Here is a 23,483-nt window from a genome sequence, read left to right as displayed (position 1 = left end):
GATGTTTGGAAAACTCCGATTATTTAAGAAAATTGTCTGTTTTTATGCCTTTTTTCGGAGTATAGCTTCAATTAGAAGATTAAAACGCAGTGAAGGAATCATTTCCGACCCTATAAACCATATATATTCTTGATCAGCATCAACAGCCCAGTCGTTCTAGCCATGTCTGGTCAAAAAATAAATTTTCGACATTTTTCCGAAAATTGAAAATTTTATAAGGGGTTACATCATTAAAATTGCCAAAATTTGACAAAAAATTGAATTTTGTATATTTAAAAACTGAGTATGCAGCTTTGTTAATCTACTAAAAAATAGCATAGAACAGCTTTCCGAATTAAAATTAATGATTTTTTGGCTTAGTTATGAGTTTTTTAAAACTATGATTTTTGGGAAAAATTGTCTGTTTTTATACCTTTTTGCGGGGTTTTTATAATTATAGTCAGAAACTTATAACAGCATCAACAAACGCAGTATGCAGATTTGTTAGTGCTATAAAAAGTTGCACAGAAAAGTTTTCCGAATCAAAATTAATGCTATTTTGGCTTAATTATGATGTTTGGAAAACTCCGATTATTTAAGAAAATTGTCTGTTTTTATGCCTTTTTTCGGAGTATAGCTTCAATTAGAAGATTAAAACGCAGTGAAGGAATCATTTCCGACCCTATAAACCATATATATTCTTGATCAGCATCAACAGCCCAGTCGTTCTAGCCATGTCTGGTCAAAAAATAAATTTTCGACATTTTTCCGAAAATTGAAAATTTTATAAGGGGTTACATCATTAAAATTGCCAAAATTTGACAAAAAATTGAATTTTGTATATTTAAAAACTGAGTATGCAGCTTTGTTAATCTACTAAAAAATAGCATAGAACAGCTTTCCGAATTAAAATTAATGATTTTTTGGCTTAGTTATGAGTTTTTTAAAACTATGATTTTTGGGAAAAATTGTCTGTTTTTATACCTTTTTGCGGGGTTTTTATAATTATAGTCAGAAACTTATAACAGCATCAACAAACGCAGTATGCAGATTTGTTAGTGCTATAAAAAGTTGCACAGAAAAGTTTTCCGAATCAAAATTAATGCTATTTTGGCTTAATTATGATGTTTGGAAAACTCCGATTATTTAAGAAAATTGTCTGTTTTTATGCCTTTTTTCGGAGTATAGCTTCAATTAGAAGATTAAAACGCAGTGAAGGAATCATTTCCGACCCTATAAACCATATATATTCTTGATCAGCATCAACAGCCCAGTCGTTCTAGCCATGTCTGGTCAAAAAATAAATTTTCGACATTTTTCCGAAAATTGAAAATTTTATAAGGGGTTACATCATTAAAATTGCCAAAATTTGACAAAAAATTGAATTTTGTATATTTAAAAACTGAGTATGCAGCTTTGTTAATCTACTAAAAAATAGCATAGAACAGCTTTCCGAATTAAAATTAATGATTTTTTGGCTTTGTTATGAGTTTTTTAAAACTATGATTTTTGGGAAAAATTGTCTGTTTTTATACCTTTTTGCGGGGTTTTTATAATTATAGTCAGAAACTTATAACAGCATCAACAAACGCAGTATGCAGATTTGTTAGTGCTATAAAAAGTTGCACAGAAAAGTTTTCCGAATCAAAATTAATGCTATTTTGGCTTAATTATGATGTTTGGAAAACTCCGATTATTTAAGAAAATTGTCTGTTTTTATGCCTTTTTTCGGAGTATAGCTTCAATTAGAAGATTAAAACGCAGTGAAGGAATCATTTCCGACCCTATAAACCATATATATTCTTGATCAGCATCAACAGCCCAGTCGTTCTAGCCATGTCTGGTCAAAAAATAAATTTTCGACATTTTTCCGAAAATTGAAAATTTTATAAGGGGTTACATCATTAAAATTGCCAAAATTTGACAAAAAATTGAATTTTGTATATTTAAAAACTGAGTATGCAGCTTTGTTAATCTACTAAAAAATAGCATAGAACAGCTTTCCGAATTAAAATTAATGATTTTTTGGCTTAGTTATGAGTTTTTTAAAACTATGATTTTTGGGAAAAATTGTCTGTTTTTATACCTTTTTGCGGGGTTTTTATAATTATAGTCAGAAACTTATAACAGCATCAACAAACGCAGTATGCAGATTTGTTAGTGCTATAAAAAGTTGCACAGAAAAGTTTTCCGAATCAAAATTAATGCTATTTTGGCTTAATTATGATGTTTGGAAAACTCCGATTATTTAAGAAAATTGTCTGTTTTTATGCCTTTTTTCGGAGTATAGCTTCAATTAGAAGATTAAAACGCAGTGAAGGAATCATTTCCGACCCTATAAACCATATATATTCTTGATCAGCATCAACAGCCCAGTCGTTCTAGCCATGTCTGGTCAAAAAATAAATTTTCGACATTTTTCCGAAAATTGAAAATTTTATAAGGGGTTACATCATTAAAATTGCCAAAATTTGACAAAAAATTGAATTTTGTATATTTAAAAACTGAGTATGCAGCTTTGTTAATCTACTAAAAAATAGCATAGAACAGCTTTCCGAATTAAAATTAATGATTTTTTGGCTTAGTTATGAGTTTTTTAAAACTATGATTTTTGGGAAAAATTGTCTGTTTTTATACCTTTTTGCGGGGTTTTTATAATTATAGTCAGAAACTTATAACAGCATCAACAAACGCAGTATGCAGATTTGTTAGTGCTATAAAAAGTTGCACAGAAAAGTTTTCCGAATCAAAATTAATGCTATTTTGGCTTAATTATGATGTTTGGAAAACTCCGATTATTTAAGAAAATTGTCTGTTTTTATGCCTTTTTTCGGAGTATAGCTTCAATTAGAAGATTAAAACGCAGTGAAGGAATCATTTCCGACCCTATAAACCATATATATTCTTGATCAGCATCAACAGCCCAGTCGTTCTAGCCATGTCTGGTCAAAAAATAAATTTTCGACATTTTTCCGAAAATTGAAAATTTTATAAGGGGTTACATCATTAAAATTGCCAAAATTTGACAAAAAATTGAATTTTGTATATTTAAAAACTGAGTATGCAGCTTTGTTAATCTACTAAAAAATAGCATAGAACAGCTTTCCGAATTAAAATTAATGATTTTTTGGCTTTGTTATGAGTTTTTTAAAACTATGATTTTTGGGAAAAATTGTCTGTTTTTATACCTTTTTGCGGGGTTTTTATAATTATAGTCAGAAACTTATAACAGCATCAACAAACGCAGTATGCAGATTTGTTAGTGCTATAAAAAGTTGCACAGAAAAGTTTTCCGAATCAAAATTAATGCTATTTTGGCTTAATTATGATGTTTGGAAAACTCCGATTATTTAAGAAAATTGTCTGTTTTTATGCCTTTTTTCGGAGTATAGCTTCAATTAGAAGATTAAAACGCAGTGAAGGAATCATTTCCGACCCTATAAACCATATATATTCTTGATCAGCATCAACAGCCCAGTCGTTCTAGCCATGTCTGGTCAAAAAATAAATTTTCGACATTTTTCCGAAAATTGAAAATTTTATAAGGGGTTACATCATTAAAATTGCCAAAATTTGACAAAAAATTGAATTTTGTATATTTAAAAACTGAGTATGCAGCTTTGTTAATCTACTAAAAAATAGCATAGAACAGCTTTCCGAATTAAAATTAATGATTTTTTGGCTTAGTTATGAGTTTTTTAAAACTATGATTTTTGGGAAAAATTGTCTGTTTTTATACCTTTTTGCGGGGTTTTTATAATTATAGTCAGAAACTTATAACAGCATCAACAAACGCAGTATGCAGATTTGTTAGTGCTATAAAAAGTTGCACAGAAAAGTTTTCCGAATCAAAATTAATGCTATTTTGGCTTAATTATGATGTTTGGAAAACTCCGATTATTTAAGAAAATTGTCTGTTTTTATGCCTTTTTTCGGAGTATAGCTTCAATTAGAAGATTAAAACGCAGTGAAGGAATCATTTCCGACCCTATAAACCATATATATTCTTGATCAGCATCAACAGCCCAGTCGTTCTAGCCATGTCTGGTCAAAAAATAAATTTTCGACATTTTTCCGAAAATTGAAAATTTTATAAGGGGTTACATCATTAAAATTGCCAAAATTTGACAAAAAATTGAATTTTGTATATTTAAAAACTGAGTATGCAGCTTTGTTAATCTACTAAAAAATAGCATAGAACAGCTTTCCGAATTAAAATTAATGATTTTTTGGCTTAGTTATGAGTTTTTTAAAACTATGATTTTTGGGAAAAATTGTCTGTTTTTATACCTTTTTGCGGGGTTTTTATAATTATAGTCAGAAACTTATAACAGCATCAACAAACGCAGTATGCAGATTTGTTAGTGCTATAAAAAGTTGCACAGAAAAGTTTTCCGAATCAAAATTAATGCTATTTTGGCTTAATTATGATGTTTGGAAAACTCCGATTATTTAAGAAAATTGTCTGTTTTTATGCCTTTTTTCGGAGTATAGCTTCAATTAGAAGATTAAAACGCAGTGAAGGAATCATTTCCGACCCTATAAACCATATATATTCTTGATCAGCATCAACAGCCCAGTCGTTCTAGCCATGTCTGGTCAAAAAATAAATTTTCGACATTTTTCCGAAAATTGAAAATTTTATAAGGGGTTACATCATTAAAATTGCCAAAATTTGACAAAAAATTGAATTTTGTATATTTAAAAACTGAGTATGCAGCTTTGTTAATCTACTAAAAAATAGCATAGAACAGCTTTCCGAATTAAAATTAATGATTTTTTGGCTTTGTTATGAGTTTTTTAAAACTATGATTTTTGGGAAAAATTGTCTGTTTTTATACCTTTTTGCGGGGTTTTTATAATTATAGTCAGAAACTTATAACAGCATCAACAAACGCAGTATGCAGATTTGTTAGTGCTATAAAAAGTTGCACAGAAAAGTTTTCCGAATCAAAATTAATGCTATTTTGGCTTAATTATGATGTTTGGAAAACTCTGATTATTTAAGAAAATTGTCTGTTTTTATGCCTTTTTTCGGAGTATAGCTTCAATTAGAAGATTAAAACGCAGTGAAGGAATCATTTCCGACCCTATAAACCATATATATTCTTGATCAGCATCAACAGCCCAGTCGTTCTAGCCATGTCTGGTCAAAAAATAAATTTTCGACATTTTTCCGAAAATTGAAAATTTTATAAGGGGTTACATCATTAAAATTGCCAAAATTTGACAAAAAATTGAATTTTGTATATTTAAAAACTGAGTATGCAGCTTTGTTAATCTACTAAAAAATAGCATAGAACAGCTTTCCGAATTAAAATTAATGATTTTTTGGCTTTGTTATGAGTTTTTTAAAACTATGATTTTTGGGAAAAATTGTCTGTTTTTATACCTTTTTGCGGGGTTTTTATAATTATAGTCAGAAACTTATAACAGCATCAACAAACGCAGTATGCAGATTTGTTAGTGCTATAAAAAGTTGCACAGAAAAGTTTTCCGAATCAAAATTAATGCTATTTTGGCTTAATTATGATGTTTGGAAAACTCCGATTATTTAAGAAAATTGTCTGTTTTTATGCCTTTTTTCGGAGTATAGCTTCAATTCGAAGATTAAAACGCAGTGAAGGAATCATTTCCGACCCTATAAACCATATATATTCTTGATCAGCATCAACAGCCCAGTCGTTCTAGCCATGTCTGGTCAAAAAATAAATTTTCGACATTTTTCCGAAAATTGAAAATTTTATAAGGGGTTACATCATTAAAATTGCCAAAATTTGACAAAAAATTGAATTTTTTATATTTAAAAACTGAGTATGCAGCTTTGTTAATCTACTAAAAAATAGCATAGAACAGCTTTCCGAATTAAAATTAATGATTTTTTGGCTTAGTTATGAGTTTTTTAAAACTATGATTTTTGGGAAAAATTGTCTGTTTTTATACCTTTTTGCGGGGTTTTTATAATTATAGTCAGAAACTTATAACAGCATCAACAAACGCAGTATGCAGATTTGTTAGTGCTATAAAAAGTTGCACAGAAAAGTTTTCCGAATCAAAATTAATGCTATTTTGGCTTAATTATGATGTTTGGAAAACTCCGATTATTTAAGAAAATTGTCTGTTTTTATGCCTTTTTTCGGAGTATAGCTTCAATTAGAAGATTAAAACGCAGTGAAGGAATCATTTCCGACCCTATAAACCATATATATTCTTGATCAGCATCAACAGCCCAGTCGTTCTAGCCATGTCTGGTCAAAAAATAAATTTTCGACATTTTTCCGAAAATTGAAAATTTTATAAGGGGTTACATCATTAAAATTGCCAAAATTTGACAAAAAATTGAATTTTGTATATTTAAAAACTGAGTATGCAGCTTTGTTAATCTACTAAAAAATAGCATAGAACAGCTTTCCGAATTAAAATTAATGATTTTTTGGCTTAGTTATGAGTTTTTTAAAACTATGATTTTTGGGAAAAATTGTCTGTTTTTATACCTTTTTGCGGGGTTTTTATAATTATAGTCAGAAACTTATAACAGCATCAACAAACGCAGTATGCAGATTTGTTAGTGCTATAAAAAGTTGCACAGAAAAGTTTTCCGAATCAAAATTAATGCTATTTTGGCTTAATTATGATGTTTGGAAAACTCCGATTATTTAAGAAAATTGTCTTTTTTTATGCCTTTTTTCGGAGTATAGCTTCAATTAGAAGATTAAAACGCAGTGAAGGAATCATTTCCGACCCTATAAACCATATATATTCTGGATCAGCATCAACAGCCCAGTCGTTCTAGCCATGTCTGGTCAAAAAATAAATTTTCGACATTTTTCCGAAAATTGAAAAAAAAATTATAAGGGGTTACATCATTAAAATTGCCAAAATTTGACAAAAAATTGAATTTTGTATATTTAAAAACTGAGTATGCAGCTTTGTTAATCTACTAAAAAATAGCATAGAACAGCTTTCCGAATTAAAATTAATGATTTTTTGGCTTTGTTATGAGTTTTTTAAAACTATGATTTTTGGGAAAAATTGTCTGTTTTTATACCTTTTTGCGGGGTTTTTATAATTATAGTCAGAAACTTATAACAGCATCAACAAACGCAGTATGCAGATTTGTTAGTGCTATAAAAAGTTGCACAGAAAAGTTTTCCGAATCAAAATTAATGCTATTTTGGCTTAATTATGATGTTTGGAAAACTCTGATTATTTAAGAAAATTGTCTGTTTTTATGCCTTTTTTCGGAGTATAGCTTCAATTAGAAGATTAAAACGCAGTGAAGGAATCATTTCCGACCCTATAAACCATATATATTCTTGATCAGCATCAACAGCCCAGTCGTTCTAGCCATGTCTGGTCAAAAAATAAATTTTCGACATTTTTCCGAAAATTGAAAATTTTATAAGGGGTTACATCATTAAAATTGCCAAAATTTGACAAAAAATTGAATTTTGTATATTTAAAAACTGAGTATGCAGCTTTGTTAATCTACTAAAAAATAGCATAGAACAGCTTTCCGAATTAAAATTAATGATTTTTTGGCTTAGTTATGAGTTTTTTAAAACTATGATTTTTGGGAAAAATTGTCTGTTTTTATACCTTTTTGCGGGGTTTTTATAATTATAGTCAGAAACTTATAACAGCATCAACAAACGCAGTATGCAGATTTGTTAGTGCTATAAAAAGTTGCACAGAAAAGTTTTCCGAATCAAAATTAATGCTATTTTGGCTAAATAATGATGTTTGGAAAACTCTGATTATTTAAGAAAATTGTCTGTTTTTATGCCTTTTTTCGGAGTATAGCTTCAATTAGAAGATTAAAACGCAGTGAAGGAATCATTTCCGACCCTATAAACCATATATATTCTTGATCAGCATCAACAGCCCAGTCGTTCTAGCCATGTCTGGTCAAAAAATAAATTTCCGACATTTTTCCGAAAATTGAAAATTTTATAAGGGGTTACATCATTAAAATTGCCAAAATTTGACAAAAAATTGAATTTTGTATATTTAAAAACTGAGTATGCAGCTTTGTTAATCTACTAAAAAATAGCATAGAACAGCTTTCCGAATTAAAATTAATGATTTTTTGGCTTAGTTATGAGTTTTTTTAAAACTATGATTTTTGGGAAAAATTGTCTGTTTTTATACCTTTTTGCGGGGTTTTTATAATTATTGGCAGATGGTTTTAGGACAAAGGAGTCAACATTTAATCTTTGTTTAATATTTTTCTAGTTAAAAGTAATGTTAAAAGGCAACCCATTCAGAAACCAAATTAATTCAAGAAAGAAAACTGCAAGGCTTATATTTGAATTAAGTTTATTTTGCATTGTCTTCTATGGTACAATATAGTCTGGTAAACAGAGAGTACTATTTATAGGCTTGTGTTTAATTGAATACAAAAAAGCTTTTATCTCATTACCGACGATTCGGGAGTCCAATGAGAAAGTTTCAAGTTTCCAAATTTCAAATCAGACTCGCAAAAGTCGCTGTGAATGCGGGATGTGGATTGTCATTGGTGGTTGCGTGGATCTCTGAATATCTGGGTGGTGAGCTTACTAACTATAAGCTGTAGAACAGAACTAGATTACCACATGGTCTATCTCTCTAAACGGGGGGTGTTAATCTCCCCGCTGTCTCATGAACTTTGAATAAATAATACAAACTAAATTGGACTAAACTAGCGTGGGTGCGTGTGGGGTAACCTCCTTGTTCCGCCTTAGCTAAGCGTCAGGCTCCGGGGACCCATGCGGGGCACATTCCTGGGCCCGGCCTGGGCCTGGGGCTTTGGCAGCTCGGCGGACTTGCGGGCTCCTTCCTCCTCGTCCTCGTCCCCAAAGAGTAGCGCCGCCAGGCTCGTCTCGAAGCTGGACTTCTTGCGCTGCGTGGGCTTCGTGTTGACCACTGGGGCCTTGGTGGATGATGTTGTGCTGTCCGATTTGGTTATTCCGGGCTGATGAGTCGTCGATGTTGTTGAGGTTGTGGATGTAGAGGAAGATGAAGAACTAGAGCTACTACTGAGGGGAGCAGCGGATGTGGAAGGCCTTGATGTAGTGCCCACCAGTGCCAGGGCCAGTGGCTGATTTGAGGCAGCATTCTTGGCACCAGCTATCTCTTCCTGCTCCACCTGCTCCACATGCATGTAGCCTGGCGGATAGATGGGCTTGAAGCCACCTTGTAGCTGTGGCTGGAAGCTGTCCATCTCGGAGTTCTTCTCCGCCGTCAGCGGACTAGCCGTGGGCTGCTCCTCCTCCACCTTCTTGTCCTCCGTAGTCTCGACATCAGCCCTGTTTATGTTGTTCTTCTCGTAGATCGCCTGATCCGTGGTCGAGGGCAAGATGTTCCAGTTACTCGGGGCCGCCGGGTTGATGGCAGCAGCTCCACTGGCTCCGCCCAGACTCACACTGGGATAGAAGGGCGCCATGAAGTCCTTCTCGAAGTTCTGGCCGCGCAGATCGAAGTCACTGCTCAAACCCTCCTCCGTCTGGGTGTCCTGGCGGATTTCGTTGATCACCGATGTGGCCAGATTGATGTTGGAGAACTTCTGGCCCTGCTCCTGACGGAAACGGCTGGGCTCCGTGGGCGTATAGGCAATGGCAATGGGCGTTTCCGTTCCGGTTCCGAGGGCTCCCGTAATAATTCTAGGAGCAATGAGTACTCCCGGAACAGCACCCTGCGACTCCGGGTTGAGCTCTGAGTACGAGGGATCTGGCTTCTCGATGGGATAGGGGAACTTATCCTTAGGTACCTGCTGCGCCTTGTTCTGCTGCTGCAGCGACTGCGGCTTTTTGTTCTTCAGGATCGGCTCCTGTGGCTGATCGCGGATTACGGAGAAAGGAGTATTCTGGTACTCAGCCGGGGCTGATGGTGCCTCTCCCTCCGGCTGACCCTTCTCTGAGCCCTTCATTGGAAACACAACGTACAGTCCGCTAGGATCCAACTTCTGCTGGCTGAGCTTTGAGGCCTCCGCCTCCTGTGGATCGTTATCGGCCGTAACCTGGATCTCCCCGGCTCCGGTATCATCGCCGGGCAGACTCACGGCTTTCTTCTGCGATTGGAGCATCTGGAGTGTCACCACTGGCTCCAGCTTCGTCTCCTCCACGCTCTTGCGATCCTTGCCGGGGGTCACGGGCTGTGGCGGATCGTTGATTACCAGATCCTCCTCCTCGAAGTCAGCTGCTGTCTCGGCATCGATTGTCTTGTAGGGCTCTCCACCAGCCGAAGGAGCGTGGCGCTCGGCGGGATAACCGTCAACGGATCTGAGTGGTCCAGGACCGTGGGGTCGACGTGGATACATATGGTCAGGCATGTAGGGAACATTCTGGCCGCCATATGGGGGCAGCCTATAGACCCTCCTATTCACATCACCGCCCGGACTGGGTCCCACGGGATACTCCGAGATGCGGTTCATGGGATACCTTTTCTGCAGCATCTGCTGCTGCAGCTGCTGCTGGTGCAAGGGCTGGCGACGATGAGCAAACTGTGGCGGCACGGAGGGGTTGTAGGGACGCTTAGGACCCGCCTGTTGGGGCAGCCGGATGTTGCCCGCCTCCTGTTTCAACGCCGGCGGATGTCCACTGGAAATCTTAGCGTTCGGTCGGAACTGCGGCAGGATATTGGGCAGGTTGCTGGGACGCGGTCCATTCTGGGGCTTGCGGTTGAACTCGTTGTAGAAAGCTGCTGGCGGTCGCTTGCCAGGAGTGGGTGGTGCCTGGGGCACTTGCTGCGTGGTTGGGTACTGTGGCGGTGGCTCCATGTCTCGGGATGGCAGCTGGCCAAGTCCAGGCTGCTGAGCAGGGAATTTCTAGGAAGATAAGTAGAGTTTAAGTAACAAGCTCATAAGGTAACAAGCTCATAAGGAGAGACTCACCAATGGTGGTTTCTGCTGGCTCAGGTTGAGCACTTCGTGCTGCTGGATCTGCACGTTGACTTTGCCGGGACCCATTTCATCCTTGACCTTGGGGAAAACCACTGGATTGGAGTTCTGAATCTGCTGGAGACTAAGGGGCTGGGCATGGCCGTTGATGTGTGGTCCAGCAGGAGGGCCTGGCATAACAGCCGAGGAAGCTAACTCCACAGACTCTTCTCCCTGGGCAGGGAACCGAATGTTGGTGGAGACCAGGAGCTCCTTGGTTTCATCTACGTGTGCGTCCACTGCTGGCGGCGTAGGTTGTGGTTGATGTGGCGTCGAGGTCTGTGGCGGTGGATAAGCCTGATTGGCCTGCTCTGGCTTTGGCACAGGTTTCTTAGATGGCCGCTTGTTGGAGCCGATCAGAGGCAGCTGCTGGTACGGACTGGGAGCTTCCGGCGGTGGCTCTTGGTAGGACACAGCTCCAGTGGCTCCTAGTGTGGCTACATTACCATTCTGATGGAAGTTGGAGTTCGGCTGCAAGCTCGGCATCTGCTGGTAGCTGGTGGGCACCGCTGGCTCCTTCATGGGTCGCTTGATGTTGCCAATGTCCTCATTAATCACTTGACCGTACTGCACACCCGGCGTGTCCTTCACAAACATCGTCTCCTTCTCCACGCTTGGGTGGCCCACGCTCACCTGCTGCACCTGACTGCCGAGCACAAAGGAGGCCGACTGCTGCCCCGGCGAGATGACCACGTTGTTGATCTGCCCCGGCGCGGGACGGTACTGCATCACATTCGGCTGCTGTACCTGGTAGGACACATACTCGTTGCTGTAGTTCTCCTGGCTGCCGGAGATCACCTTCTGATCGTTGGCATTAGTTGGTCGCTGCTGTTGCTGTTGCTGTTGTGATCCTGGCTGCTGCATAGCGAACGGCGATGGCTTGGATGGTGCAATCGGCTCAATTAGGTTGCCCTGGGCATCGAATCCCTGGTTCTGCTGGTAATTGTGCGCCACATTGGACTCCTCCTCGGCGAGACTGTTGAATATATCGCTAAGCGTCATTGGTGGCTTGGGAGGAGTCGGCAACTGTGGGTGGCTAGGTGGCTGAGGCTGCGGCACGGGCTGCTGCTGTTGATGATGTTGCTGCTGTTGCTGCTGCTGCTGTTGTTTTTCCAGTTGCTGCTGGTATGGGTGCTTCTGCTTTTCCAGTTGCAGCTGGTATTGCTGCTGCTGCTGCTCTTGATATTGCTGCTGTTGCAACAGTTGCTGCTGGTGCTGCAGCAGCTGTTGCTGCTTCTCCAGTTGCTGATGCTGCTGCTGTTCCTCGGCCTGCGTGTTCTTCTGGCCCAGCGTGTGGTAAACATCCGCTGGATCCAGGTTGGGAATACGAGTTCCAGTTCCCGGAATGGGACTAAAGGCGGGCGGTGGCGTCGGACCTTCAGTGAATACCACAGGCGGACTCGTGCTGGAGGTGGTGTACATCTTGGTGGTTGTGGTTGGCTCTGTTGGGAAGATGGCGGCCTGCGGCGTGGCGTGGTGTGTGGTGAAGGCAACGTCGCTGCTGCTGGGAGTAGGCCGGGGAGACGGGGCTGTCTTCACTGGACGCTGCTCCTCCTGGGTGAGCAGAGGCCTGGAGGTAGTGACGGGTACGGTGGGACTGTACTTCTTGGTGGGCACAAACTTCCTGCGGGTGGTGCTGGTGCGCGGCGGTTGCGCCGTCGTGGAGGCTGTGTGCACTGGAATGGGCCGGCGCGAGGTGGTGGTGTACTTGGTCGCCGGACTCGTTGGCTCTGCGGCTGTGGTTGTGGTGGTGCTGACTGGCCTCCTTGAGGGTGGCAACGTTCCCCGGGTGGTCGTTGTTGTAGTGGTTGCAGTGGTGGACGTAGTGGAGCTGCTGCTGCCGGGATAATAAGCTCCCGCTGTCGGCGTCACTGCCGTGAGCTTGGTGGTGGGCACCGTGAAGAAGTTGGAACTGTGATAGTTGGGCGGCGGCGGCGTGACTGGAGCCACCACCGAGGTGGGCTTCTTGTTTGTGATGTAGTTCTTGTTGCTTCCCTGGTACTTCAAGTTGGCATATGAACTGGAGACCAAAGGATAGACGAACTTTGACGAGGAGTACTTTACGGGTAGGTTAAGGAAGTCATGGATGTTGGGCGAACTGGCTCCGCTCAGAACGACCTTTTCATTGGGATCCAAGACCTCATTGGCCTCCGGCTGGATTCCCGCTGGCTTCTTGGCACTGAAGTCCAGCTGGCCGGAGACCGGATCCTGACGGGGATAGTATGGTTTGCCTTCGTTGAAAATCTGATTGGGTAGCACATAGCTGGTGGAGATCACGTCCTCCTCGCCAGACCCATCGGCATTTCGCGCCTCCAGGGGCAGCAGAGCCGAGGGCGTCTCCGTGGTTGGTTCTCCGCTCGTGGTAGCTACAGCCACGCACAGCAGCAGGAGCAGCAGCCCGAAACTGCGACGGCCTCCCATTTCGATTGGCTAAAAAGATAGAGATTTGGTTATTAATTTTCAATTGAAGACCTTCCGCCCAAGCCCAAACCACTTTTAATTTCAAAGACTGCGCAAGGCCGCTGTCACTTCAAAGCTTTGACAGCGGACCGCTTCCACGTTTATGGTGCGAAAATTGCAGCCACTTGCTGGTGCTGCTTTTGCCGCTTCGAATACCGATGGCGGCCTCTCAGCCTCAGCTCTGGCAATTTGTCACCGAACCGAGCACAGCTCCGTAGGTTGCTTTAATTGAGACATGACCGTGTCCCCGCTTCTTGGCGAGAAGTGTTTTGTTTTGGCCAAAACAAAAGAGCGCAGTACCATTTCGCCAGCGCGTTATGAGTGCAGATCAAAACAGAGCTAGCCGCTGCGGCAGTGTCGCTTACAATTAACCCAACTACATACAACTGGTGCACTCCAAATTTGGCTCTGACACTGCTCCGAGCGAGAGACTGGATGGGATTGCTATGATTTTCATAAAAAGCAGCTGCAGCAGAAGCCGCAGAGCGGCTCAAGCGGCTAGAGTTGCAGTCAGCCAGCGAGCAAATAAAAGGAAAAAGTGAAATTTGACCAAATGTGAGCAGCCAGTTTTTGCAGAGCGAGTGGAAAACCCGTCTGGGAGTTGTGGCTTGTTGTGGTTATGTCAAGCGAGCCAAATGCCAGCCAGCCAGTCAGTAAGGCAGCCTGGTCAGCTAGCAGGCCAGGCCTGGCCTGGCCAATAGTCTTGGCTATTGTCTAACGCTCGTCTTCGATATTCTGCTGGCACGGAAAGAGCCGAAATCGAAGGGGCTTTCGATTCAATTCCATGCGATTCGATTCGCTTCGTCTTCTGCCGCTACAGAAATTCACTTTCAAAAACACAGTTCAACTTTCATTCAATCAAAAAATACATCGATAATGTCACCCAGCCGAAATACCCAACGCTAATTATGACTGACTGACTCACTCTCTGAGCGCGTAGAGCCAGCTCCGCGTCAATGTCAAAAGCGGCAGCCACTTGCTGCTCCAAAGTCAAGGAGCGCGCCTCATTATGCGCTTAATCGCAGCGGCCTGTCAATCAAGTGGCGTAGAAATTTATTCAAAGAGAGTCGAGGGGTTTCGGGAGATGCCGCAATGGAGTCTTGGAGTGGGCCAGCAAAAGAATCCCAAATGAAAGTGCAATTGCGGCAATTGCCAGAGTGGGGCCAGTGCCATTGGTGGTGTCTCCAAATTGCCGCGCTTATTATTATGGTCTAGATTTCCTCTCGATTGCATGCGGCCTGTGCCGCACGAAACAATTGCGGGTAATCTTGGATCTGGAGTCCCGCAGTCTGTGAGTCTGGCCGTTTACCAACTTTCATTCCAATTGTCAATGAATTGGCCAACGAATGTGCTTTCCGTCCTCCGTTCTGGGATGTTATGCAAATGCTGTCAAATGGAACCGATGGAGCAAACGCTGGCTCCACTGAATTTAGCAAGACCCAGCCCCGTCGATGGCCCGCAATTCATTTGGCCAAGTAGAACTAGTGCCAGCAGTCTGGCTAACTGGCTAACTGGGTAATTGGGTCACAATTTGGGAACTTGTTTGCTCTTCCCATCAGTTTTTAATGTCCGCAGCATACACAAGTCGTCGGACAACACGTTCGCTTTTATCAGTATGCTAATAAAAAAGAACACAACCTGAAGCTGGAGAAGAAGCTGAACCAGAAGCTGGCGAAGAAGCCGAGGCCATTGAGTGGAGTGTGGAGTGAAGCGTCCTGCTTGTGGAATTTACGTTCGAAAGCACGCGTCAAACGAAAGACTTAAGACACAAACTTCTTGTCAACGGGACAGCTTCAGATATGCGAACGCGATTTTCATTGCACATTCAAGCGACTTGAGCTGGACTTGATTGCCACTTTCCATTGTGGCCGTCGCCTCAGGAATTTCTGGGCGGCAGCCACTGCATTTTCATTTTCATAATTCACGCATCTGGGTCACTGTGCTAATTGTTTGTAATTATTATTCAATATGTGAGGCACGGCTTTCTTGCCGCCTGTCCGGCCGTAGAAAGTGCTAATTTAATTAAATTTAAATATGGAAACGAGTTCGAAGCCGGCACATTCCAAAACCACTACCACTCCTGGGTTCAACGAACCCTTTTCTCTCCATGCCGACGCCCAAAACTGACCCAGTTCCTCCGCGCAGACACTTCCTTCGACGGCAGGCTTAATCTGCCACCTTTACTTTCACATTACACAATTCGCCTCGGTCTCCGGGATTAACTCATTTCGCTCGCTGCGATTCCCACAATTATGCTGGCGAGCAACTGGTGTCGCCGAAGAAGCCACCGGCACCCCGAAAGTCGCACGTCTATTACGGACCACCGCAATTAGGTGTAATTTTTAATGGCTCCGGAATAGTAACAATCAAAAGCGTGGTAAACATAATTACGACGACAAAACGAAACACATAATAACGAAAATGGTTAATCCCCCCCTGCGGCCAGCGATGTTGACAAAAAGCCGCAGCCCGACCAGCGGAGTCATTAGTTAGTCCCAGACCCAGACCCAGACCCAGACCCTAAGACGCGGCTTTAAACTGTCGCTGGAGCTAGAGCCAGGCCAAGAGGAACAGTAAGAGCAAGCGATTTGCTTGGCGCTTTCCTACATTTCTTATTTCTTTTCAATGGCAATGCCAGCGGCAGCTGCAACTTTCACTTTTGGCAGCCAAAAATTTCTCGCTCAGCTTCTGAGTGCTGCTCCGGTGGTGCGGTGAGGAGCGGACCTGTGGTGCGGCGCCAGAGAGAATTATTTATGGCTTACCGAATTTATACCTCAACTTTAACTTTAACCGCAGAGCAAAAGAAACGCATAAGCCATGTGCCGCCGAGCAGACAAACCAGAACGGTAGGTTGGATCGGACGCAAAATAAAAACAATTAAAATCAGTGAAATTTTTTCGTATAAAAGTATGAGGCAACTGGGCAAGGTAAGGCACGGCAACCTTCTTGCAGCGGCTGTCGAAGAGCTGGCCGCCAGTCCGGCTCACGTTTTTTCTTTCTGTTGATTTCTTGTGTGAATCAGCCAGGCAGATACCAGATACCAGGCCCCAGACTTCAGACCCCAGATCCCAGACCCCAGAGGAGGCACCACAAAATAAACCAACAACGGGGGGAGAGGCGGCAGAAAGCCGTGTACGTTGCCTGACCCCGTTAACGATCATTGGACAAACAGTCGATGGCGAGTGCCGGAGTGCGGCTGGAATGTGGACAAAGCCGGGTCTTGGGCTTGGAAACCCTATGCTTATTTGGTGGGATCCCAGAGGCATTTAAATGCACTTTAAAATTATTTTTTAGACCAACTAAAATAAGTTCAATCCATGTTCTGTCTACGCTATAATTCCTAGATATATTTACATCACAAAATTATTTATTTCAATACATTTATTCTTGACTATTTTACAATTAAAGTGGAAAGTTAAGGCTTCTTAGACTTCCAATTTTGTAATACTTTGCTGTGGGATTTGAGATTTTCCCTGACCTTAGGCAGTTTCCATTTTGATGGCCTTTAGGCATTTCCCTTTTCCCCAAAAACCCGCCTCTGTATTAGTCATTCGGATTAATTTGCATTTCTTTCTGGCGAAAATAAACGAACAGGCAAAACAAAACAAGGCGAGAAATTTCACTTTTTAAGGTGCGTAATCGCTCTTGGCCACCACACCACACATCACACTCGCACACTCGCACACTCGTTAAATCTGCGCGACTTGTGGGCCGGCTGGTTGTTAACAAATCTCGGCAAGTGCACACACCTCGGGCCATCTCGTGAATCATTCGAGTGGTGCAATCAGTTCGAGCGAATTCCCGAAAGTCGAGAGGAAATCCGTGTGGCCCCCAATCGGATTTCCGCTCGGATTTCTCGCCCAGATTCATAGACACTCGTAGAAAGTGACGCCCACATATGCTAAGCGGCGATTAGCATATAGAAATGAATAACCCCAATGGCCAAATCGAGAGGAATTCCTTCCCCAGAAGAAACACACACACTCTTCATAGAGAGCGAATAACTAAAAAATCAATAAACCAAAATAGCCGCTAAGCGTTAAGCGTCTAAGAAATGGCAATGAAAGTCAAGGCAACGTGCCTGAAATCTTAATTATAATAATGCGCACATTTGCAGGTTCTTCAAAGTGAAATGGTGAAATTTCAGCTTGCGCCGCCGCGCCAGAGTGTGAAGTTCAAGCGGAGAGCACTTCGAATGCCACACACACACACCGTACACACTCTAAGCACACTCTCGAAAACTCGAATCCGCTGCTATTTTATTAGTTTTAATGAAGTCGACGACGGCGAGTCGAAATTTACAACGACTTATGGCACAAAGCGAGGAAATTATGCGCTGCACACATGCGCCGTCGCGGACGATATGGATTTTACAATGGAATTGCTATTATTAAAGTACTGTCCGAGCAATCAAATGGCAACAGCTGCGACTGCGACTGGGGCTGGGGCTGGGGCTGGGGCTGGGGCTGAAGTGCTGATTTAAAGAAAAAGCGTACAGAAAATCACCAGCTAACTATGAAGCATTGAGCGACAGTCACATATAAAGCTAAAGCTGGAGTTGAAGTTGTCCGTGTACAGGAAAAATATGACAATATCACATCTTGATCTTGAAGGTGAAGGCTTTAGTCAGAAGCTTAAAACGAAATGAAGGAGTCATTTCCGACCCTATAAATCATATATATTCTTGATCAAAATCATCAGCCGATTCGAACTAGCCATGTCCGGTCAAAAAAATATATTTTTGAAAATTTTCCGAAAATTGAAAATTTTAAAATTGCCAAAAATTGGCAAAAAATGAATTTTAATAAATTGTAAAACTAAATATACAGATTTGTTAGCACTTCAAAAACTAACACAGATGTGCTTTCCGAATTGAAATCAATGAATTTTTGACTTAGTTATGATCTATTTTACATTCGAACCAAAGATACTTTGGCTTACTACAAGGGTATACAAACTTTGTCGTCTCGAATATAGCTTCATGTTTTGTTTTTAAATGTAAAAAAATAGTTAAAGTTTTGTATGAACATTATTAAGCAACAACTCTCCCAATAAAGACTTCACTTTTCTCACAGTGCTTTTGCAGAAAACCAGGCACGAGCTGCGGGCAACCGCAATGTGTCTGTAAATAAAAAGGAAAGTGCCGGGAATGGCCGATGTCCAAGACAAATTCGGAGAGCAAGCGATAAGGCAGATAAGCGAGCGCGATGATTGACTATGTTCGCGGATGGATGGATGTATCCCATTTGCAGAATCGCCGCACGTCGCCTATCTGGGCAGCCAATAAATCTTTCAAGGCTGTCAGTGCGTTTTCGGTGACGAGGTCTGACTTCCGCGGGAGGGAGGATGCGGTGGAAGAGCCCGGGCCCCGTAAAAGGCCAGATCTCGAGGGGGAGCTAGAGCTAAAGCTAGTAGTAGCTCGTAGGTAATTCGGTCTAGGCCCGCTGCCTGCCGCCTCTTTATGGTCACTTGGCTTTTTGGGTTGCTAATGCAATTGCAATACGAGTGGCTGCAGCAGCGCTGGAAATTGCTATCGGCTGCCACGCGTGCCATCCAGTAAATGGGTTGGCTCCAAGTTCTGTTTTCTGTTCTCCGCGTCCGCTAACAGCTTATAGTCAAGCATATAGCAAATATGTATGTTGATTCCAACTCGCTGGCCAATTTGGGTCGCTGACGATGGCTATAAATCAGGCGGAGCACTCCTTAGCGGCCGATTGGGAACATTGCCATGCTGCTGCGACCTTTTGGGAAAGTAATAAATTAGCTAACGGTTGCCCGCCAATTGATCTCGTTATCTCCTCGTCTGTGTATATTGAATAATCCCCCAGCCCAGCGGCCACATAACAAACAAAGCTCCGACACGCAAGCGCAAGCCATGCAAAGTGTGAATTCATTACCAGAATTCAATTATTGTGCACTTTACATAACGCCAGCCAGCGGTGGTCGATGAACCTCAGCCACATTTTCGTCAGCTAGAATCGAAATCGCGGAAACAAGTTAACGTCAATTAACATGTAGTCCACGATTTGTGGGTCAACCGAATTTGATGGGCAAGAAAGTAAGCCACAGCGAGATCTGGTCTGAGGGGTAAAAAGCCGTCGTACATAATTGTTCTTCCGCAAAAAGCGAGCAACGATGGCTTTTTGCCGACCAGCAAAGTGCAGCAGAAGTTCCAAGGGCCGGCGACAAAAAGCCAAGTGGCAAGTGAAGAAGCAAAACAAAAGACTTAGGGCACGAACTCGTGTGGGCTTGCCCTGATTTCCAGCTCGGGTGGCGGCCAGCAGCAGTTTGTTTTTGCCTTCCACCTTGCCGAGTGCAGCATGTTAATTAGCTGCAACTGCAACCGTAATGGCCAAGTGGCATTCCCAACCGTCTGACCCACAAATCTTACCCGCAAGCTGCCTGAATAACCGATGATATCCTTGGCTGAATACTCCGCTAATTGAGTTTGTTTTTGAAAATCAATAAAGTTCACACAGGCACTCACAGCGCAAGTGAGAGAGAGGGAAATAAAGACACTACACTGTGCACACACACGAATTACCGTTGCTGCGATTTCCGCTGACTTTGCCGTACGAAATTCAATTCGATTTTCCAAACACGTCCGTCTCTCGCACTTTTCTTTTCTCTCGGCTCGCGATCAATATTGGCTTTCTGGCATTTGCATTTCCCTCGCACGAACAATGTGAAGACCACGACGCGTCCGCTGCCTTCAAAGGCCTGGCACTGAATGAGAAGTTGCGCGGCGACAAAAGAAATTTTTATTAAAAAGAAAGCACAATCAGCCACAGGTAACAGGTAACAGGTAACAGCGGCAGCAACAGGCAAGAGAGCTGCCAGCGGTTAACAGAGCCACTGACTGTTACCCGCCAACCGGTGATGGTGGTGATGGAAGTTCAAAAATCGAATTTGCTGCAGTGGAACATTTTAATTGTGGAATGCAATCCGGGCATTAGTTTATGGGCCGCTTCCGAGTGAGCACTTAAAATGATAACGAGCCAATGGTCAGCGATAAGAAAGTGAGATTAAAAGCCAAATAAAAACAAAATGTCTTAATCAAACATGAAAGATGGTAACTTAAAGATGGCCAGAGACTAAGAACAATCACATTTAGCTTTAGTATTTCCCATATCAAAAGACTATTCGGTATGCATACATATGCATATAGTTACAGTTTTATTCTGCAATTATTCGATCTGTTTAAATGCAATCCCACTCGCTATTACACGTTACTTTTAAGTTTTCCATTTCATTATTATTTCAAGAACTTCGTTATTGTTCCTAGTTATTCTATAACTATCCTAGTTATCCTACATGGCGCTATCTGTTGTTTCTTAAAGATGGATTTCTTCTGATTTAAACCGAATGTGCATCGATGAGCCAGTAGACAGTGAATTCGGGACGGTGCCCATCTAAATCCAATAAAGAATTGAGAAGCTCAATGTTTCTTGCTTGATTTCGGAGCCGGATAATTCAGTGGCTGGTTTTGAAGCCTTAAGAGATGGGTTATCCTCCGAAAAACTAGCTTCATGCAGCCGGAGCTTTTTTGGTCGAGCCTCTGAGGTTTTTCTAATTGTAATGTGTTTTAGTTCAAATATTAAAGCCAGGTCAACACACTTACCGACTGACTGCGGTTCTGGCTGGAACGTCTTATTAGCGGATTCTTCCAACATATCTGGGACTTCATAGTCCATAATAGGTAAGTCGATCACCTTTAAGACCCCGCGATGAGGTTCCCCTGACGCAGACTGATCCAAATCAAGCTTATGCATTGAAACATCGCTAAGCGAGCGCACTTTCGCGGCTTTTTGTTCCAGCATCCTCAGTGGCTTACCTTGAGCATCATTGCTCGCATTCGCAATCAGATTTTCGTAGAGCTTTACCAAGTCTCTAACACTCACAGTGGCCAGCATGCTACCTATATAAAACAATGTCAAATTTTTAAAAATCAAAACCGTTGGAAAATAAAAAGACTGGTAATTTGTACAATAGGTTTGAAATGACGATATAAACTGAACTAAGAATCTAAAGTGTAGACAGGTAATGCCCTGGCTGCTGGAATACCGAACTTGTAGCATTTTTGGGCAAAATACAGCGATATTCGATCTAGGGAAAGAAAGAAAACGCCTTTTTAAAATCATATCAGTGGAGTACCCCTAAAGAAGGATGAGTATGGATTATTCTTTTTCTTGTCCGTCAAATTCTTCCCACCATCTGAACCATCATCATCCTCCTCGACTCTCTGAGTTCTTCGGAAAAAGTTACCCACTCTATTATAATTGGAGGAATAAAAGCAAATTTAATGCCCAGAAAGAGGTGCATAATGACTGTAAGCACAAATTTAACTAGCTGATGTTACGAGCAACAGCAACAATATTTTCGTGGCTTACAAAACGCCACCAAACTTCCAAGCAGAAAACAGTGAAAGCGGAAGCACTTATTATTCTCTCTATTTTGCACCAAAGAGTAAAAAAAGTAATGGACAAAACGATGAAACGACAACGGCAATCAAAGCAATACATATAATTACTTCATTCACAAAACGCAACCGGAATCGGATCAGGGCCACAAACTCTCTGGAAGCACTGGCAAATACCAAAGATGGGCATTAAATAAGCGAAGGAAAGCGGTCTTCGTTTATCACTTTCAGACCCTCCTTTAGACTATGTTTATTCGACCGATTTTTGTATTATTTTATTAATTTATTGCATAATCAAGGCGTAATTTCTCTTATATACATGTGCTGTAGGTGATCAGACCATCAGACTCCATCAGTTTTTTAGAGAAGCCCTCAAAGATCTCACAGATCATAAGATATCAAGAACTCGACCACCCATTAATTATAGATTAATCAAAGCTGATATCAAAAGCTAACTGGCATTGACTTACGTATCTTTGAACATACAACAGAAAACTAATTAATAAAGGTACGATTTGAGGGTAGTCTCTATCAAAAATGCATTAGTTAAAATAATTCGAATGGGCCTAAATAAATAAATAATTTATTCTGCACACTACTTTCGGTATAAGCTAAAATTCTGCGTAGAGTTCCAAGTCATTGACGATCCGTTGGATTTGACTTTGCTGCTAGGCAGCAACCAGTCACTAGAGTACGCACACTCGTCGATGGGGTGATAGAAAACCATTGTCCGTTCGCGCTTAGCGCGCCTGGTTGAAGGGATTGTCCGGGGACTTGTTCCACTCCTTCATCAGCAACTGCTTCCACTGGGACATGCGTAACGATGGATTCTCGGCTTTGATGCGGGGCAGATTGTTGGCTTCGAAGGTCTTGTAGGCAGCTCGCATCCGCTTTTCCGGATGCTTGTCGTCATCGTTGTCGTTTACACTGAAAAAGTAAAATTCCATATAAATTTGGTATGCGTTTGAGCGAAGTTTCGTAGCTGCTACTAAAGCTCCTTGAGTACTTACCTTAGCACTACCAGAGCCTCGTCAATATTGGTGGCCACATCGGTGTCGGCCATTGAGCGATTCAGGTTCTCCTCCACGACGTTGCTCTGGACCACAACACGCGTAGCAGCTGGCTTGTTGGCCTCGTTGATCGCCTCGATAACGCGCTGCTTCTTCTCCATCTCCTCTAGAATCTGCTGGCGGTTGATCTTGGCCAGCGGCTGCTTCCGCTGCGTGTTAATGGAGCTCATCTCCTGGTCGAGCAGAGCCTTGGCCTCGGCTTTCCGCTTGGCGGCCTCTGCCTTTTTTCGTTCCTCCTCATCCTTGCGCTGCTGCTTCTTGGCAAGATTTTTGTCGTCGTCGCGCCATAGGCGGTCCTCCGCCTCCTTGGCCTTCTTGTCCTGGGTGGCCTTCTTCGTGGCTTCCTTTCGCTCGCGGGCTTCCACCGCCTTTGAGTTGATTCCCATCTTCTTAGGCATTTTTAATCCAAAAATGTATTTCTAAATATTTGTCTATTTTCTTATTGATTTGAGGCCAGTGTGACCAGAAATGGAAACGTTAAATGCTGTATCATTTATAAGCACCCTAATTTAGTGCTTTTTTCGAGAAATCGAAAAGTTTATTCTAGCAACTTCCTACTGCAATGCCATTGCCTAAACTTAATTATATTCCTTTCATTGTTCTTTTATGAGCTGTGTTATACATTTCTTGTGGACTGTTC

The 23,483-nt window shown here is 41.9% G+C and overlaps 3 protein-coding genes across 6 annotated transcripts; all 3 read right to left on the bottom strand.

Annotated features, from left to right (window-relative positions):
* Positions 1-8,281: 8,281 nt before the first annotated feature.
* LOC110191299 (uncharacterized) lies at positions 8,282-13,390 on the bottom strand. Its single transcript, XM_020962110.2, has 2 exons — positions 10,850-13,390; positions 8,282-10,783 (listed from the first exon to the last, which is right to left on the bottom strand). Exons 1-2 carry the CDS (start codon positions 13,313-13,315, stop codon positions 8,699-8,701), a joined length of 4,551 nt encoding a protein of 1,516 aa, XP_020817769.2. The 5' UTR covers positions 13,316-13,390; the 3' UTR covers positions 8,282-8,698.
* Positions 13,391-20,501: 7,111 nt separating this feature from the next.
* Positions 20,502-21,392, bottom strand: LOC110191192 (uncharacterized). 4 transcript variants are annotated; one of them, XR_015271999.1, is made up of 3 exons: positions 21,256-21,386; positions 20,976-21,188; positions 20,502-20,923 (listed from the first exon to the last, which is right to left on the bottom strand). XR_015271999.1 is itself a non-coding variant. In XM_086834317.1 (3 exons), the coding sequence occupies exons 2-3, from the start codon at positions 21,172-21,174 to the stop codon at positions 20,767-20,769; spliced, it is 345 nt and encodes a 114-aa protein (XP_086690443.1). In that variant the 5' UTR covers positions 21,175-21,188; positions 21,256-21,386; the 3' UTR covers positions 20,502-20,766. The 4 variants fall into 4 exon arrangements, 3 of the variants coding, with proteins under 3 accessions (XP_086690443.1, XP_020817618.2, XP_020817619.2); XM_086834317.1 differs by having other exon boundaries at positions 20,502-20,912; XM_020961959.2 differs by having other exon boundaries at positions 20,502-20,912; positions 20,976-21,392.
* Positions 21,393-22,328: 936 nt separating this feature from the next.
* On the bottom strand, positions 22,329-23,356 carry LOC110191178 (coiled-coil domain-containing protein 124). The gene is made up of 2 exons (XM_020961943.2): positions 22,784-23,356; positions 22,329-22,700 (listed from the first exon to the last, which is right to left on the bottom strand). Exons 1-2 carry the CDS (start codon positions 23,239-23,241, stop codon positions 22,514-22,516), a joined length of 645 nt encoding a protein of 214 aa, XP_020817602.2. The 5' UTR covers positions 23,242-23,356; the 3' UTR covers positions 22,329-22,513.
* Between the last annotated feature and the right edge of the window lie 127 nt (positions 23,357-23,483).

The sequence above is a fragment of the Drosophila serrata genome, unplaced genomic scaffold (genome assembly GCF_035046125.1).
Source record: "Drosophila serrata isolate PLE 108 unplaced genomic scaffold, ASM3504612v1 contig_32, whole genome shotgun sequence".
In the NCBI taxonomy this organism is placed as follows: Eukaryota; Metazoa; Arthropoda; class Insecta; order Diptera; family Drosophilidae; genus Drosophila; species Drosophila serrata.
Note: the sequence above shows the minus strand (reverse complement) of the source record. Positions and strands in the feature narration are given on the sequence as shown.